Source organism: Euphorbia lathyris, chromosome 1 (genome assembly GCF_963576675.1).
Source record: "Euphorbia lathyris chromosome 1, ddEupLath1.1, whole genome shotgun sequence".
Lineage (NCBI taxonomy): Eukaryota > Viridiplantae > Streptophyta > Magnoliopsida > Malpighiales > Euphorbiaceae > Euphorbia > Euphorbia lathyris.
Window position 1 is genome coordinate 113,086,982 of NC_088910.1, and position 19,784 is coordinate 113,106,765.

The 19,784-nt window shown below is 30.3% G+C and overlaps 2 protein-coding genes across 2 annotated transcripts; both read right to left on the reverse strand.

Moving 5' to 3' along the window:
• Positions 1-6,593: 6,593 nt before the first annotated feature.
• Positions 6,594-9,534, reverse strand: LOC136213627 (uncharacterized). Its single transcript, XM_066002838.1, has 2 exons — positions 8,492-9,534; positions 6,594-6,993 (listed from the first exon to the last, which is right to left on the reverse strand). The coding sequence occupies exons 1-2, from the start codon at positions 9,400-9,402 to the stop codon at positions 6,924-6,926; spliced, it is 981 nt and encodes a 326-aa protein (XP_065858910.1). The 5' UTR covers positions 9,403-9,534; the 3' UTR covers positions 6,594-6,923.
• A 6,050-nt stretch (positions 9,535-15,584) lies between these two features.
• Positions 15,585-17,947, reverse strand: LOC136219142 (expansin-A7). Its single transcript, XM_066006408.1, has 3 exons — positions 17,758-17,947; positions 17,353-17,668; positions 15,585-15,897 (listed from the first exon to the last, which is right to left on the reverse strand). Exons 1-3 carry the CDS (start codon positions 17,945-17,947, stop codon positions 15,585-15,587), a joined length of 819 nt encoding a protein of 272 aa, XP_065862480.1.
• Positions 17,948-19,784: the final 1,837 nt, after the last annotated feature.

The window sequence follows — 19,784 nt, forward strand, 5'->3', positions numbered from 1 at the left end:
GAAGTTTAGCACTACCGCTCACCTATAAACGGATGGGCAAACGAAGGTGGTTAATCAGACCTTAGGCAACCTATTGAGGAGTAAGTGTCGGGACAAGCCCAAGATATGGGATTATGTGATTGCAAAGCCGAGTTTGCATACAATTCCATCGTGAGTTCCACTACACCTTTTAATTGTGTATATAAAGACTCCCAACCACCTGTTTGATCTAGGAGACACTCCAAAGGGGAAAAGAAGAGTATAGCCGTGTAACACCTAGCCAACGAATACCACCAAATGCACCAAGAGGTGAAGTGGAGCATTGAAGAGAGGAATAGCAAAGTAAAAGCTAAGGTGGATGAGCATCGAAGGGACATTCAATTTGAAGTAGGGGATGAGGTCATGATATATCTAAGCAAAGATAGGCTTGCAAGTACCCCAAGTAGCAAGCTTAAACCAAGGAGGTACGGTCCGTATAATTTGATTATATTGATTTTCCTATCTGAGATTTTCATTTAGTTCTTCCATATCTTCACTCATTATAAATCAAGAAAAGAAAATAGATTTTCAAGATATATACCAATAAACATTCAAATAAATAAATTGCATTTCAATATGTAATTAAAAATAGGTGCAATTTCAATGGAAAAAAGTTACAAAACATCTAAAATTAATGACATTAAGAAAAATTTGCAATAAAATTGGCATAATTATTGAAGATAGAACATAAATTGAGAACATTAATGGAAGATATTGTTCAAGTCTTCTAACAAACAGGTGCACTCATTAAAAAAAAAGTTACAAAACACTAAAATTAATGAAATTTAAGAAAAAAAAAATGTTATAAAATTGGTTTAAATGATTATAGAACATAATTGAGACCTATTAATAGAAGATACTATTCAAATCTTGTAATTATTGCAATTTGTCCTTTTATATGTATAAAAAATCTTACAAATGAAAAACACATGGTAAAGATAAAAATTCAGAAATGCTAAAGCAATTAAATATATAAACATTAAAATAAAATAAACAATTTCAATTGCCTTATAGGACCATGGAAAATACTGTGTAAATTTTTGAGATGACAAAAAGCAAAATGCTTCAAAATTTCTTTGAATAGAGAAAAAGGGTGGCTGTTAGTTTCTTTAGGGAGTCTGCGTTTTATTTCTAATATTTAGGTTAAAGAGAGAAATTTTAGTGGTATTTTAAAAGACCATGTTTTTTAGTTAGAGACTATTAATTTTTTTATTAGTTTTATAAAGTTAATATGAGTTGTCAATTTCTTAGGTTAAAGAGAGAAATTTTAGTGGTATTTTAAAAGACCATGTTTTTTAGTTAGAGACTATTAATTTTTTTATTAGTTTTATAAAGTTAATATGAGTTGTCAATTTCAATTAGTGGCAGGGACGAATCTACAGTGGAGGTAATGGGGGCGTTTGCCCCCACTGAGTTCTGGAAAGTTTTTTTAACCCCTCTGGTATAGTTTGGAACATTGGAGATTTGCCCCCTTACCGCCAGCAGTGAACTGGGAACCAGAGGTTGAAGAAAGGAATGAAATAGTTTTAGGGTTTTGTTTTAATTTTTTTCCTTTTCCTCAAGCAAAACGACAACGTCCCGCTTAAGTCAGTCGAAACTACATCGTTTTATTTAAAGTGAAGTGACACATAAAAAGAAAATCATATTAATAAAAAAAGAAATAACTCGATCCCCAATCCCAAAACTAGAAGAGGGAAAAATTGAATTCTGAAAATGAGATTCTTCAAATCTGAAATCCCTAAACCAGTCACCGGTCTTTCCGTTCGGTTAGTCCTTCTGTCAGACCGACGCCGATCACTAATCACCTTCCGTTGGATTTGAGCGCAAGTTCTTTGAACTTCATGGTAATTCCAATTTCATAAGTTTTTTAATTTTTAGTTTTATTTTCTTATAAATGGAGATAAATTAGAGGTTTTGGTTTTGGTTGAAGATGATTCATGAAATATAAATTAAGGATTTTGGCCTTTTAGGTTGAAGAGCTGTTTTGATTTTGGTTTTAGGTTGAAGACGAAAGAGATATACAATAGCTGTTTTGATATTGGATTAAATTAAGTTGTTTTATTTTCTAGTTTATTTATATTTTGGGTTAAGGTGCAAAAATACCCCTAATGAAGCATTAATAGTTTGATGAATTATTTCTGATAAGATTCATGATCGAGAAGACAGTTTGATAAATTATTTCTGAAATTGACCCAATTTATCAACGTTAGGGGTAAAATTGCTCTTGGCTACAAACGTTAGGGGTAAAATTGCACCATTTTAGACGTTAGGGGTAAAATTGCTCCTGACCCAAAATGTTAGGGGTATTTTTGCACCTTGACCCTTATATTTTTGTTGGGTTTTTTTCTTTTGTGAATTTACTATTTTATCTAGGGATAAGGTGTACAAATACCCACTAACATTTAAAATAATGCAATTTTATCATTTACACTCTATATGTGACTCATTTTATATAATTAGACGTGATATTATTTAAAAAAAAATATATTGTTGTTTTTGTACGAGTTGGACAAAAAAAATCTAAAAAAAAATTCACCGAATTTATAAATATTAAACCATCAATTCTATTATTAAATTACAGAAAATATAAAATCTTTTTTAAAACAAGCTGATATGCAATTGATGCATAATAAGAAATAAAAATATCGGTATCTTATAATAATTTCTGAAATTAGTCCAAATTGACAACGCTTAGGAGTGAAATTGCACAATTTTAAACATTAATGGTAAAATTACCCCTAGCGGTAAACATTAAAAGTATTTTTGCACCTTTATCTCTTTTATTATATAATTTGCCTCCACTAATCAAAAATTCTGGATTCGTCCCTGATTAGTGGTGCTCTAAAATTCCAGTATTATTGCTCTTTAAGACCATATCCAACTATCATCTCTATTTTACATACTCTATCTTTATTTTCCTCTACTTCATCTTTAAATATAGAGTTGTTACAGTAAAACTTCTCCAACTATCTACTCTATTTTACCTACTCTTTAAATATTTTATTATTATTATATTCATTTTTTACATAACATTTATATTCTTTATATTATTAATCAAAATATATCGATTTATTAATTTTTATCATGTTTTATAATTTAGTATTTCTAATTCGTGTAATGTTTTTATAATTCGTATACTATTTAAATTTTTTTCTAATTCATGTAATATTTAGTGTTTTTATAATTATAATTTAATATTTAAATGTACAACACAATAAAAAATCAAATAACACTACAATTAAAAATTAAATAACATGAATACTTCTAAAAAAATATATAAATAATAAATATACATGTAAATGTACAAAAAAAAAAATATACATGAAATTAATATTTAAAATAAAAACAAACATTATATAAAACAAAACATTAAATGAATTAAGAAAACTAATAATTAGATTTAAATAAAATAAAATAATATTATCTTGCCTTGCAGCAAAGATGCCGCAAGGCAAGGTGGTACTGCATACTGCATATATGCCGTAAGCAAACCCAGCTCCATTGGAGCTGGATTTTTTAAGGGCTCTCTAAAAATAGAGAGCCTTTGGAGATGCCCTCATATTCACATGCCTAAAAAATGAAAAAAAAAAAAAAAGTAAGTAATCAGGACTATTATTCATTTTTTACTTGTTTCCCCTTTATATTGTCAGGTAATAGAAAATTATGCACAACCAAATTACGCTATTTATGAAATGGTCAAATGGTTTAATTGAAAGAAATATTATAGAATAATAGAATTTTGATGCTAGGAAGCTCCTTATTATGCTTTGAAATCAGCGCTTCTAATTTCTCATGAATTTGTTGTCCTCTCAAAGGGAAAATACTTCATTAATGCAGTTCATAGAAAATCTTCATATTAATTCAATGTAAACTGACTTCTTTACCCGGATCTAAAAGCAAGCCGAACAACCTACAAGAGTTCCAAATGAAACCGGCATGTGGTGGCAGCCGATGGAGGAGAAGGAATGGAAGTTGGAAAGGTTGTGCGACAAAAGAAATGGCAAATCAGTGAAAAGAAGAAAGATGAATGGAAAATATTAATTTTGGGGTTTTAAATTATCTATAACAGATGGTTTACCTTTGTTGGCCAAGGCATACTTAAAAATTTCTCTTCCTTATTATGGCAATTTCAGTTTTAGAAAAGGAAAAAAGTCTTATGCGCCCAAACATATTTATTTCATAACATATATAAAGAAAAAAAAATCATAGATATAGAAAACATGAAAAGATTTATTCCAAAAATATTCAAAAATTAGTCATATATTTCACTTTAAATTGATCTTTGTGGCTTATTCCTAAGCAAGTTAAGTAACATTAAATGCAAAGTATGATGAAGCCAAACATACGATTTGTTCTCTTCATTTCTTTTATCTCTCTAGTATGGGTATCAACTTTTGTTGATGGTCCGTCTTCTCATTTTTCTCTTAGAAATAACATTGATATATATGTGTGTCTCAATTATATAAAAAAGAAAGATGGAAAAATATGCAGAAGATGTGCAACATTTCCAAGACGTTGTGAAAATGATGGATCTCAAGTACAATGTTTAGGAGACATTATTAAACAATTCAGAGCAAAGATTATTCCAAGGGATTGTGAATGCAAAACTTCCACATTCCACCTTATCTCCATCCCAATCACTTAATAATCGATTTTACAAATGTCGAATTGATTGTAATCAAATCTAAATCTCGGTATACAAGTTCAATAAAATAATATATGCCTTTATTTTATTTTTTAGCCTAATTAATCTTTTACTATTATTACCGTTGGTTAGGTAACTCTCCCTTCTTCACCCTTCTTCAATTGTTGAATTTTTCGTAGTCATTTTTTTTTTTGTTAAAATTCTCGCTACTTATTATAGGCAGTTTTTGTTTATTACATGGCAGTTCCTCTTTTAGAAAAAGAAGAGTGTTGCTATTTACCATCCTCTTTTGCCTACTTACCGCCCATTTCTTACCATATTTGCCCTCAATTTTTCTGCCTAAAAAATTGAAAACCTTTCTCTCTTTCTCTTGAGCAAAACAAAAAGTAGACGGAGAATGGATCCGAGAAATCGAACCTAAAACTTTAAATATTTAAATTTTAAAAAAAAAACTCAGAAAATATTCAAATTTTTTTAAAAATTCCGGAAATTTTGCCTTGACGGGCCAAAAGGCCCATTACTAGATAAGGGATGGCGCCGCCATTCATAAAGAACTGGCGGGTCATTGACCCGCCACTCCTTTAGGGATGGCGGGTCAATGACCCGCCAAGTTAAAATTTCTGAAATTTTGAGGTGTGTGGAGGAAGGGGTTTGAAACTTTTTTTTCAAAATAAAGGGTAGGGGCTAACATGTCTTTTTAGGGGCGATAAGTAGGAAAAAGAGGCGGTAAATAACAACCAAAAAAAAAAAAATCTTATATGACTAAAGATATTTATTTCATCAAAGAATTGCTGGTCACGGGTAAGAGGCTAAGAATGTTGACTATAAGCAAACCACTTTGACCAAGTGACTTTTTTTTTCCAGGGCTGGGCAAAGAAGGGAATTATTATGAAGAAGGGAATTATTATGTGCTATAAATTTGTGCTAGTTGCCTATGTACAAAAAGTTAAATATCATATTAAAATCAATGTTATAAAACTCGAACCGATTGAACCGTGAACCAGTCAAATCTCTAATTTGAGTTAAACTACTTTATTACACTTGCAACAAACCAAACAAAATCAGAATCAGTCTAGTAACCGGTATGACTCCGGTTTAATAATAAAATAATTCAACAATAGCAGCTCTCACCGCTTTAATTTGGTCCCTGTACTTAAGCTTTATTTATAGCACTATCTTGAATTGTTTTTGTCCAATGCTTCCGATGTGGGATAGTTTTATTTTATAGAAATACCAACATTAACACAGTCAATGACTTTTTTTTTTTTTTTTGATAAAAGGCAGCAAAACTTTACCAATATATTATTATTAATATAATTATGTGCATACAATGCACTTGAATATAATATTATTATAGTCTAGATTATATATAATTTATATATGCCATGTTGATGTTTGGATTATATATAATTTATAAAAATAATTTTAAAATAATTATATATATATAATATATATATCAATATTATTTATTTATTACGTTATTCGGTCCGACCAAACGATCCGTAACTCATCTTTAAATCTGATTTAATGTTCGGTTGGATTTTGATAAGATTGATTGGAATGGTGAAGCTAGCATGAAATTCTATTCAAACGGATGCATTAGTCAGAGTTCAGATTTGAATGCTCCGCCACACTACAAAGTCTAAGAACAGAAGCATGATTCATGTTCATTTTCATTCTTGTTTATTTTAAAATGAGTATTATCAAACATTTTGAGGCTAAGCTTTATGGATTATGTGCAGAGATTTATAATTCATTGCAAAGGAGCACAATTTTATCTCTGGATTAGGAATGCAAGTTTTCTTTCTCTTCCATTCTTTTTTATTGCATGAAAGTGTTGAAGCAAAAAAGTTCTCATAAGACCAAATTATTAAAGTTGTTTAGAACCACATTTGCCATGGAACCACATTTTTTTTTATTGCATGGAAGTGTTGAAGGAAAAGAGCTCTCGACCATTTGTCCCATCTTGACTGAATTAGAATACAATAGACATATCACATACTATTTTTACAAAAAAATAGAAGTTGTAGAAGAAACAAGAGATATTGAATAACTCCAATTTTAGAGTGGTTTGAGGTGAGTTCCTACATGAGGAAGCAACCTTGTTGTGGACCCAGACAGACAGCAAAGTAGATACATTTTCTAAGGTTCTGCCTACCAATGCCATCATCAATTGCTATGATTGTGTTTTTCGTCCCCTGAATTCACACTTATTCTTCCTTCATTTTTTAACATTTGAGGGTTGCCAGCCAGCCAGCTTCTAACCACAAAAGTTTCTTCTTTTCCTTCTTTTGTCATTGTTGATGTTCCTTGTATCATGCTTACTCCTTCTGCCACAACATCACCGTACTTTCTTTTTTAAACAAAATCATTCTTTACTACCTTCATATCTCAACATAGTCAATAATAATATATTACTATTTTTTACTCTAATCACTTATTTAACAATAAAGATTGGATCTTTCATTTTTGGGTCTTTGCTATTATTGCATAAATAGAAATTAAAAGCATAACCAAGCAATGGGTATAATACAAAATGTTGGAATTCATAATCAAGATGGGCCTTTCAAAGTTTTGTCCAAAGATAAAAAAAAAAAAAAGGGAAAATTACATAGAAATTCATCTTTTAAAAACTATTTACAACTATGTCAAGTCATAGTTTTGGATTATTTCAAACTAGTTAAAATCAGTACTTTTAATATATTTAAGGATTAGAATTCATAAATTAGAAGTTTAGAATATATTTTTTACGGTTTATGATTTATGAATTGGAGTCTAGAATCTTTAAATTATGATGTAAAATCATAATATATAGAAAATAATGACATATTAAGAATTAAGTTTGGTGATATGACTTAGTTGTAATTTTGTACTTAATTATGATATTCATGTAATTGACCAAAAAAAAATCCATCATAATGAGCAAAAAAAAAAAAAAAAAAAAAAGAGAGAAGAAAGAGGGAGAGATTGAATACTCACCACTCAAGTACAATTGAATAAAAATGTTTGATATTCCAAATTACTCAACCCCATCCAATCCAAATCAATATTTGTTTAATTTTCTTTGTTGTAATGTTGAATTTAATTTAACTAAATACACTAAGTTTACCTTAAATTAGTTTATTTGCCAAAAAACTAACCAATTCAAAATCAACCTAATCATAAATTTGGTTGCTTCTTTATCAAGTAGGGACAAATGGTCAATTTGGCTCCTAATCTTTGTTTGCAAGTGATTTTGTCCAAAGTGAACCTTAGCTATCAATTTAACTCAATTTATATTTGAAAAATTAATTCAAAAATATAATTAATTTTGATATAACCATCTAAATTTTGATGGTTTTGTCACTCTAAGATATAATCACACGTCTAAACTTGTTAGTTTTTATCATTTGACATCCTGAATTTATATAGACATATCATGCATCTAAACTTATCAATGTTCAACCTTTGATACCATTATTTACTGACATGATATAAACCGTGTATAAATGAAAGTTTGACTTGACGTTACCATGTCAACTTCAAAGTATGTCAAATCAGTAAATAAGTGTGTTGAAAATTCAAAATTGACAAGTTTACGTATGTCAGTAAATTAGAAATTTAGAATGTCAAATGATGAAAAGTGACAAATTTAAACGTGTAGTTATTTATTAAACCAATTTTGTCTAAATATCAAATTATGCCTAAAATTAAGAAATGAGAAGTTTTGGACAATATACATCCTTGTATACCAGCACAAATTCCAATTTTTTTTCAATATTATTACAGAAAGAATGATTATATATATATAAAAAAGGAATTAATCAAGAAGAAAAATAAGGTATGTACTCATGTTCAATCGTAGTAGGCAATGTCCGAGTAACAGAAGCAGTAGGTGCTCTAACATGTCCAACCATTGATACTTGCAGAGCTTCTTCTTCATAAGCTCTTCTCTCCATCTCTTCCATTTTCGCTTTCTTTTTCACTTTCACAAACATCGCCACCAAAAGCAAACACAACAAAAACACACCCAATACACTTCCCACCGTACTCCCCACCACCACTTTCCACAGGCTGATCTTCCTTGTCACCGTCGCCGGAGTCACCACCTGCTCCGCCGATTTAACCACCAACCCATAATGCCCATTCCTTGTCGTCACACAAACATTATTAGAAACATCTTTTAATGTCACTTTCCCATTATCCTCAAAACTAGCACACTTTGCCCTAATTAAATTACTGGTAAAGTTAGTGAAATTGATTGAAATTGGCTTTTCTCCGGCGATGATTTGGAGCTCAAAAGGGTTGCTAAGATTGAAACTTTTATCAGTACCAGCATTATAAGCTAAAAGACCTAAAATTGGTGAGACAAGCTTATACCCTTTTAAATCATAATTAGAATAGTACTTAGAAGATAAATTAACCCCCAAATTTTGGCTAATTAACATTACTCTCTCCACACATGGTTGAATGATCACACCAATACCCAGATTGAATTCCTTGATCTGAGCTCCATATCTGCGTAGACTGCCGCACCGGAATCTTGCTGTGTTCACTTTGATCCCGGAGAAGTTTGCAGGCAAGTTTATAGCTTGTACAATGCCTGTTTTTAAGTGGAAATCATAGGACTTGAAAGTGTAATCTCTAATGAAAAGATCAAGATTGTGTGATTGGGAAGAAGAATTGATGGGGTGAGATTGAAGTGTGAAAATAGGTGAAAATGATAGAAGAATTATCAAAGAGAAGAGAGAAGAAGGCATGATTTGTAAATGAAGTTAAATTAGGGAAGGAAGAAGAAATGAGTGATGTAATTGTGTGGCTTAGAAGGTAAACTATGAAGAAGGGGGGAAAAGGGGGAAGTTAATGATTGAAATTGAGCCAAGAAAGTAAAGGAATTGGCATGCTTATGGGATGAAATTGGAATGAGGGTTTAGTTTAATTTTTGTGTCTTAATTGTGTTGATAACATGTTTCCCACTCCAATAGCTTTGTGGGTCTCATAGTAGCTTAGTTGTGTTGTTTAATTGTGTGCTTTTTTCCCCAACTAAATTCACATGGAAAAGAGTCAACCTTGTAAGCATATCTTAGCTTTCTTAATCATTAGTGCTAATGGCTCTTCTACTTTTATTGTAAAAGAGATAACGTTGTTCTTTGTGACAAAAGAATGCTCACTTTTGATCAATAAGTTAATAGAAAGGAAACCTTTTGTGGACATTGGACATTTGACTTGGGGGGTATGGTATTATTATTATTATCTCTTTTGCAATTACACACATGAGGCAACTCATTTCACTTCAAAACTATTAGCTTTTTTATAATAGATAATGGTTTTTAAAATACTTGAAGTTTGAAGTAAGGTATATATATAAATTTCTTATAATGTAGCACTAAAATGGATCTATTCGTTACTATTATGTGCTTTTAAAACGATAAGCTACTAACCAAACTTTTCTCTCATCCGGAATGATGTCATATTCGAAGAACTACTCTACTTCCGAGATCCAATCTAAGAACCCTTTAATATCAAGTTTCCCTCCAAACGAAGGCAAATCCATCTTTAATTTGAAAGCATCGTCCCGGTCAAAACTTCTATCATATCCACCCTAGCATACTCAACATTCACATGTGGATTTCTCCTAGCAATATCAACATTTCTATCATGTTTAACATGTCCAACACCATCATAATCATCGAAATTGCTATCTTCATTATGCACAATAACAAAATTCAGTCTCCTTACCTCGTGAGCCCTTAAGCTGCCTTGATGCAGGTCATGTGGTGTCGGATTCCTCCTTGGTAGAGGTGAACATGGTGGTGTGGGTTGTCTTTGTGATTAGGGTATCAGAATCTCTTCCTTTATTCGTTGATGACCCCTTACAAGTGGTTGGATCATATTTTGCACTTATATCTTGAAACTCTCCATAGATGCTTTCATCTCCTTCATTTGCTCATCTGTTACTCTACGCCCTTCCATTTTGAGCTCGAGTTTGGTCCCTTAGTATCTCCCTCATCTCAGCTTTGAAATCATCCCTTTTCTTGTCTACAATTTCCATTGATTCTTGTGGTAGCCTCGATTGGACTATTGCCAAAAAAGTATTGGGTTAGGAAAACGATCGGCTCTGATGCTAATCGATACAGATTCATGACGATAGTGATGATTTTAATCTTAAATAAACAAAGAATGATTTCTTCACTAGCTAAACTAGTAGGAGTTAATCCCAAAGAAAAGTTAGAAACCTTATTTCTAAGATGAAATTTGTATTTGATTCTAAAGTTGTTTCATCCTTACAAAAAGAAGCTTAAATACCTTCCAAAACTATGTAAGAAAAGACCTAGAAGTCCTTACCAGGGTTACAAGCTTGTATTGCATAATATGGAAAAAAGAGGAAGGAGCTAGAATAATGATAAATCAGCAAATAAGCCTAAATGGCAAAACAGTAACTAAACTAGAACAGAATGATGGCAGACTTGTCTTCCTTGGGCACGAAGTTGGGCCACAAGACGTGTGGCTTAGACTCGGGGGCTTCAATCCGACGTGTCGGGAGGTCCTCTCAAGATGCCTTCGATATGTGCCACATATCGTGTTAAGACAGCCACACGTCGTGTGAATTAGTAAAAAAACTCCCGAAACTTTAGCAAACATTTTACACGATGTGTGAAGATCTGGCACGTCGTGTGGTTCCTTCCTTATGCAATCCTCCTCCAGCTAAATGGCTCACACAGCATGTGGCTAAGATGACACGTTGTGTGAACTCCCTTTCATGCTTGGTTTGGCGTTTGAAAGGAGATGCCATCATAAAAAAGGAATGACTAAACTTCATCCCATATCATTGATTTAAAAATTTTGTTTATACTTTACAACTATTTCCCTAAGAATCGATTTAAACACATTTTCTCTTTTCATGTGATTTAATATTCCGATGTGGGATGTGGGAGTATTTATAAAAGCTGAAAAAGCAAGGGTATGGAAGAACATTTTATCCCGCATCAAAAATTTGAAGCGCAAAAAAGGAGGAGAGAGTGTGCTATAAATAAACAAGTGAATGAGAAATTATTACCACGAAGCCTCTTGGTGTTTACAATTTTCACACTAATGGCATATTCCATTCCTTCAGTGTCCTTCCAACATTTTTTATATTAAATTTTTGAATAACCAGGGTCAAGTCGGTTCACTAATTTTATGTCGGTTTATTGGTTTATCCCGGCTCTCTAGAGGTTTATCCTGGTTCTCTAGACGTTAATTATATGACCCATAATTTAAAAAATCGGACTGAAGGTACTACTGGTTACGATTGAACCGGGCGAACCACGATCCGGTTTTACAGTGCCAAAAAACCTCTCCAACAAATAAACGAGACAATAAATTAAATAAAATGCTTCCAAATAAAATTCCACCTAAAAATCCATTCCGAACATTTCCTCAATCGAGAATAAAAAAAAAGATAGGATAAAAAAATCAAATTTAAGACTAACCTTTTAAGAAGTGCATGCATGTATATAAAACGGTGCAAATTTAACTCTTACGTTTTCAAGCAAGATCAATTTTAGCCATACAATATCGAAAATTAGAAAAAATTGGTTTAGCTGATATTTAATTGTCACTTCACTTCAGACCTTCCAAAAATCAATTATGTCTAAAACATTTAGTGTAATTATTAATAAAATTGCAGAAATTCTATTAAAATGCTAAAACCTAAATCTGCTACATATAAGTAATCATAATTTTTTTTTGTCAAACTTTCTTAAATATTTACTTTGTTATTAATACAGTTACAAAAAAAAAAAAAACAAAACAGATTCAATTTATCGACAAACTTGTTTGGAATGTCTGATGTGACATTTAAATAACAGTCAAACCAGTCTTTTCAAATTTTTAATAGTACAGAGTTAAAATTGATATTACTTAAAAACATTGTGTTAAATTTACATCATTTCATACATTAGGATTAAATTCGTACTTCACTTAAAATATTAAGGTTAAATTTGACCCTTACAAAAATTGATGGAGAATTTACTACTTATGCAGGCAACTAAATACATAAATCCTCCTTATCGGAGCTCGATTTTTTTTTAAATACATTGAGAGTAATGCACTAACCAATTAATTAACGGATAATCTAACCTGTGCCTTATGGCACAGGTTTATGCATTAATTATTCCTTATGCATTAATTATTTTTATTCCCTTTTATGTATTAATTACTTTTTTTTTTGGCGGTAAGTAATTTAGGTTACTTCTTTTTGCTGTAAATGTAGGGTAAATTACACCCATGGCTACTGAATTTTATCCATTTTCGCATTATAACCATTCAACTTCATTTCTTCCCGGTATGACCATTGAACTTTACACTTTTTAACACCGGTGGCCACTTAACGCCTCAAAACGACCATTAAAGGCTAAAAATAAAAAATCCAAAGCCTTAATGATATTCTAAGGAATTTTAATTTTTGAAATTTTTTCGTTTTGAGGTTATTTAGGTGTTGTTTGGTTAGGAGAGAGAAAGTGAATTTTTAGAGAGAGAAAGCTCCAAAAAATGTGATTTTCGAAAATAAAAAATGTGGTTTCATGGTAAATGTCCTTCTGAACAACTTTAATTATGCCTTATCCTAACCGGACCCTTCTGATTTTTGTTTTTTCACTCTTAAAATATTTTATTTCGAAAATCACATTTTTTTTGGAACTTTCTCTCTCTAAAAATTCACTTTCTCTCTCCTAACCAAACAACACTTAAATAATCTCAAAACGAAAATTTTCGAGAATTAAAATTCCTTAGAATATCATTAAGGCTTTGGATATTTTATTTTTAGCCTTTAATGGTTATTTTGAGGCGTTAAGTGGCTACCGGTGTTAAAAAGTGTAAAGTTCAATGACTATACCGGGAAGAAATGAAGTTGAGTGGTCATAATGTTAAAATAAATAAAATTCAATAGCCATGGGTGTAATTTACCCTACATTTACAGCAAAAAGAAGTAACCTTAATTATTTACCGCCAAAAAAAGTAATTAATGCATAAAAGGAATAAAAGTAATTAATGCATAAAAGGAATAAAAATAATTAATGCATAAAAGGAAATAATTAATGCATAAACCTGTGCCATGAGGCACATGTTAGATTATCCGATTAATTAATACCAAATGTACATATATATATATATATATATATTTTGCTTTAATACATTAGGAAACTCCAAATTTCGTCCAAAAAATTGATTGGGCATTTACAAATTATCTTGTTAGCTCTATGAACTTAATTAAAGTAATATGATTAAAGTTCACGTGACAGAATAAAATTAGATTTTGATAAATTAAAATGTATATATCACTTTAAATAAATTTAAAAGGCTAATAGATAAAGTTATGGGATGACAATGTATCTTAAAGGCCAATTAACTTTTTAGACTAAATTCAAAGAGTTCCTTACAGCTCCGTCCCTAAACCTAGGAAAGAAGGGCGTCTGCCTAGGGCTCAGGGATAAAGGTGCCCAAATATGATAATTTTTTGTTCTTTTTTTTTTTCAAAAGTATGGTATGTTAATTCATTAGAGTTTTAAATTAGTTTTAATTTAAAACTAAAAAAATCAATGCATATTTTTTTAAATCAGATTATTATCTCTATATTAATAAAAACGTGGACATCAATTAGTCTTTCCAAATTCTCTAATTAATTTCATATTCTTTCCAAATTCTCTAATAAAAACGTTAGGCATCAATTCCCAATTTGAGAGTTTTTTTCCTAATTATCTATCTCACCTAACAATCCCAATAAAATTAATAATTTAGCTCTCATTTAATTACACTCCAATCCTAAAAAATATTATACGGTAATATTGTCCTTAATCTTTAATTCACCAACTATATAAATAATCAATTTTCTTCTCTATCAGATTCTGAATTAATTTGGTTTGGTGATTTGGAAAAACGCATCAAAATCTTCCAATTTTAGGAACTTAATCGCTACAGCACTTTAAGGGAGGTGATTTTCAGATTTAGTTTTTTTTTTTTTTTTTGAGGATTGAGATTTAGTTTTCTGTTATCATGATTTATAGAGAGCATAAAATCTATTAAAACTATTTCATAATTATTAAATTCGACAAAAAAAATTCTTAGATGCACTTCTACTTCACGTTGTTGCCCACCAAATTCAATAAAAAAAAGCTTAAGCAATTTGACTTAGAATGCAAACCTCCACTTGATCATATATCTGTAAAGGTAAGAATTAACTATATTTATTGCAGTAATTTCATATGTCAAAATATTGCAAAACTAAATTTTGGGTCATTAGTGTTTAAATTTTGGTTTCATTAAGCCCTTTAACTTTGAAGGTGATTAATATTTATTAGAACCCTTCGCCTCTGGACCTCCAAAATCTCAGGATCGGCTCTCGTTCCTTATCCATTAAGTCTATTTCTTTTTTATATATCAATCAGTTCCTATAGAATAATATACAAAACTATTTTAATAGGTTAGATACATTATAATTAATCAGCAAGTTTGGACTAATAGTTAATTTAGTTAGCATCATATCATATGGTATTAATCATTACTTTCATACTGTAGGTAGCACCAACACCTAATTAAATAAATAAGGTCTTAGCCATCAAAAATATAATGTATAGATTTCATCTACTTGAATAAGAAATTGTATACTCTAAACTGAATAGAATGAATTTCAACAATAAAAAAAGAAATGCTTTCTACTTATAGTATAGTGTAGGTAGAAAACTTTAATTGATAGAAAATCTATTTAAATGGTGTCTAACAGCTTCGAACAGAGTAATCAAAAAAAATTTATATATATATATAAAAAAAATGTCACCTTCTAATTGCTCTTAATTTCATTATCATAAAATAAGAGTAACATACAATACAGAGAAAATTGATTAAAAACTATAATATATAAGCCTTATATATAAATTTGGTAAGAAGTGAGAATTTTCAGAGTAAATCAGTGAAAATTGACATTAGCCTTATAAGTCAAACCCACATTCCAGTTAGCAGGAGCAAGATTCCAAGCAAAAATAGTTTCTTTAGAAGTGTAAGAAGTGAGCTTGAAGGATAAAGATTGGCCTTTTAAAGTAGCAAAAGCTTGGTAAGAAGCACCCCAGTTATGTGTCATACTTATCCAACCTGTTTTAGAACCTTTGACCCACATGTTTGCAATGTCACCACCTCCTCCTACGTTCATTACATAAACTAGTAACCAGTACCCATTTCCTTGGAATGCAAATCTTACCCCTCCAATTGGTTTGCATGGTACTCTGCATCCATAAAATTGACAAATTAGATCAATTTTAGAAATAATTAAAAAGCATATATTTTTATTCTCATATTCTCCATATTCTCCATCAATGGTATATTAGTTGATTTTTTTTTTACGTTTTTTAAATTTCATAATAAAATTGGATATTAATATTTTTAAATTCGATGAAATATTTAGATTTTTTTATCCACTCACAATTTTTTTAATTTTTTTACATAAAAAGATTCACATATGCACATATGTTTGTGATCTGTTGCTGATAAGGGATAAATATGTATATGTTAGAGATGACAAAATTGATGACTCAGAAAACACAAATTGATGAATTGTTTCTCAAATTGATCCAATTTATCAATGTTAGAGATAAAATTGTTCATGATTGCTAGAGATAGAGGTAAAATTGCGGCATTCTAAACGTTGTGGTAAAATTGCTATTGAAAGTAAACATTAGGGAGTTTTTGTATTTTATCCCTTTATATTTTGAACAAATTTTTACTTAAGTGTAGATTTAACTCAATTTTTCATTTGCTAACATTATGGTTACTCAAAATTCATTCAAACCTTGATCACTCTAACAACAAATAAGGCTTATATTATAGCACAACTTTTAAAAAAATAAATAAGGCTATATTATAGAGATTGTGGAAATGATATTTCTAGAAAATTTTAATTCTTCATAGGGGGCGTTTGGTTCAAACTTCGGAATCGGAATTGGAATCAGAATGTTACGGAATCGAAATCGGAATGCATATTTCTTTCTTTTGTTTGGTTTAATCCGGAATCGGAATCAAAATAAGAAGAAATCAAAATTTATTAGATAATAATATATCTAATGGATAAAAAAATTAGAAAAATCATTCATAATAAATAAACTAAAAAAAATAAAAAATCAATCTAATATCAAGAACATTAAAAATTTATGATGAATTTTTTTAATTAAAAACACACTATTTGTTGGTTCAAAAGAAATATCAATTCACCATAAATATAGGAACATCAAATTTTTTATAAAAAAATAACTAGAAGTTAACGTGGTAGTTAAAAGAGGGAAGAAAAAAAATAAAAATAAAAACAAACCAATAAAGTGTAGTGGGAATCAACTTGATTAACATGGGAGAGAGAGGGGGAATGGTTGATTCCAGGATTTATTGGAATCAATTCCCATTCCATGGTTAAAATTAATAAACCAAACATTACAAATGTGAATAATCACATTCCCATTCCCATTCCATGGTGTTTTTAATCCAACCAAACACCCCCTAAGTGTTTTTTAGAGAGAAAGTGACTCTTTAAAAATAGAAAGTTGTCAAAATGGTAATTTATATATAAAAAAAATAGTGTTAAACAAATTTAATTCTTGAACTTTCTCATTTTGAAGTGGTGAACCATCACTTTTCTTGAGTGAGAAATGGAGATAATAATATTAGTTAAGATAGGAAAGAGATGTAGGTACCTGCGGAACATGACAGGGATAATGCCAGCCTTCCATTGAGCAATTTTCATGAAAGCAGGTTTAGACATGTCGAAGTGAGTTCTTGGAGGATTGCACCATCCTCCATTGTTTGAGTCCTCATTCCAATTGGGAGGGCACAAGTTTGTAGCAGTAACTGTAGTGAAAGGTACATTATTAAAGCACCAAGGTGACTGCACACACTTTATTTGGTAACAAGTCCCACAACCATATCCATTGTTAAATAACGTTGTACTCAATGCTGCTGTGTCTGTTCCATATCCATTTTGCATCAAATTCCCATAACCACATGCTCCTCCTGCATTGCACAATTACCAATTATTAATATCATATCACTGAGTTTTAACTGTAACTAAACTCCGATCATGATTATCTTATCTTGCTTACCCGTAGTTTCTGAGGCGGACTCGTCACCGTAAAAAGTAGCATGAGCAAGAGCCCATTGAGTTGGGTGATATACAGGCGTTTTAATGCTAGTATAACCTGCACCCATGGCTGTGCCCATAAATGCAAATGTTATAATTGCTACCAAATACAAGAAGCTAAGGCTCCACCATGAATGCAAAATTGAAGGCATGTTCTTATTTTGGGGGGTATTTTATGTTTCTTCTATGCCTTAATTTGTATTGACTTGAAATTGTTAGCATTTTATAGTGTTCTATTTTGCACAAAATTAATGCCTTTCGTGGCAGCACGAACATATACATCCTTGTTCATTCAAGTCAAAATGCTTATTAATTTTATATTACATTTAGGAATGATTGTTGACCTACGTGCTGGCAGGTTTTATCTCATTATTTTTTCACTTACTTAAATAGAATGTATATTGAATGAAATTGGCAAAAATCATCTTCACGTTTCTAATTATTTCAATTTGGAATGTACATTGAATTGAATTATATGTTTTACTGTTTGAAATGAATGATTCAATCCATCAAAATAAGAATGATTAAAAATTAGGCTTGTTCAAAAGCCCACTGACCCGTCCAGTCCGCTCTTTAAAGACTGGACTTGGACGTATATGTTTCGTAATAGGTCCTGCCTAAACCCGCTTAGGCCCGCATATAAAGTAGGTTGGGCTTGAGATTTGTCTCAAAATCCAGGCCAGCCCGACCCGGCCCGAAATTTTAATAATAATTTTAATTTAATAACTTTTCTAATTTAATACTTTATATTCCAAAAATAAAAATTTTAAATTTTTTCAACATAAAAATTTTCAAACCATATATTTTTTTAGAATTGTTGAACATGTACATATTTTTATTACTATTTTATTTATTACTATAAAAAAAATATTTTTTATTTAGCATTGCATTAATTGATTTTTATTGAAATAATCTTCTAAAATTTAGTTTATTGTATTTTATTATTTATATTTATAGTATAATTTTTTAGTTTAATTTTAATTTTTAAAAAATATAAAGATATTATTAGTTGGGCCGGGTTGGGTTTGTTTATCAGCAAGTTATATTCATTTATTTATTCTTATCTTTTATCCATTAATTAGAATATCTATGTTCTTTAAAATAGGGGTATGTATCGATGTGCTTAACCCGTATACAGAATCGAACCGATTGAATTCGGTTTTTCGGTTCGTTTTTTAACATTTCGGTTCGGCGTTAGTTTCATTTTTTTATTTCAGTATTCGGTTTGACAAAAAAACGTAAAAAAATCAAACTGCACTGAATTACATACATTCTATATTATTTTATATATATATATACAAATATATTTGAATTTATAAGTTTAATTTTGTTCACTGTTGTTGAGAAAGTAAGCTAATATGAATATATTTTGAATGTATTTCAATTTTTTTAATTGTTGAGGTAAATCTAATGATGAAATATATAGTGATTTTTATTTATTGTTTTTATTTTTTAGTTAAATTCGGTTTTTTCGGTTTAAAACCGAATCGAACTGAATATTTCAGTTCGGTTATATTTTGCTTTTATATTTTATTCGGTTCGGTGTCAATGTGAATTATTTTGGTAATTTCGGTTTTTTCGGTTCAATTTTGAACCGATTCGCCCCTAGTTGAAAATTAGTGTGAATATGGAGGATGTGTTTAACGGTGACAAAAACGATTTTTGCACTACTTCCATCTGAGTTCGATTCCTGTTATCGTTGTTGGAGTCCCCATTGGTGTAAAGGATGGGCAACATTGACCGATACCATACTGAAATTATAATTTGGTTCAGCTAATGGTTAGGTTCTATTTTAAAATTTGGTTATGTTTCGGCTATTCCTAAAAAAAAAACTGAATTATGTATATAACATAAATATATATTTTATATGTGTATTATTGTTCATTTTGTTTACTTAGTTATTTAACATATTTACATTTTTTTTTTAAACATATGGTGAAAAAAACAAAATAAGCTTTATTTGTTAAAAACAAAGTAAACATAGAAAGC

What these genes read in the sequence shown, in the direction of transcription:
- LOC136213627 (XM_066002838.1), bottom strand. Translation starts at nt 9,402, where the DNA reads ATGCCTTCTTCTCTCTTCTCTTTGATAATTCTTCTATCATTTTCACCT. An exon ending in CCTACTACGATTGAACATGA is followed by an intron (nt 6,994 to 8,491) that starts GTACATACCTTA and finishes ATGTTGTGGCAG; the next exon opens with AAGGAGTAAGCATGATACAA.
- LOC136219142 (XM_066006408.1), bottom strand. Translation starts at nt 17,947, where the DNA reads ATGCCTTCAATTTTGCATTCATGGTGGAGCCTTAGCTTCTTGTATTTG. An exon ending in GTCCGCCTCAGAAACTACGG is followed by an intron (nt 17,669 to 17,757) that starts GTAAGCAAGATA and finishes TGTGCAATGCAG; the next exon opens with GAGGAGCATGTGGTTATGGG. An exon ending in ATCCCTGTCATGTTCCGCAG is followed by an intron (nt 15,898 to 17,352) that starts GTACCTACATCT and finishes TTATGGATGCAG; the next exon opens with AGTACCATGCAAACCAATTG.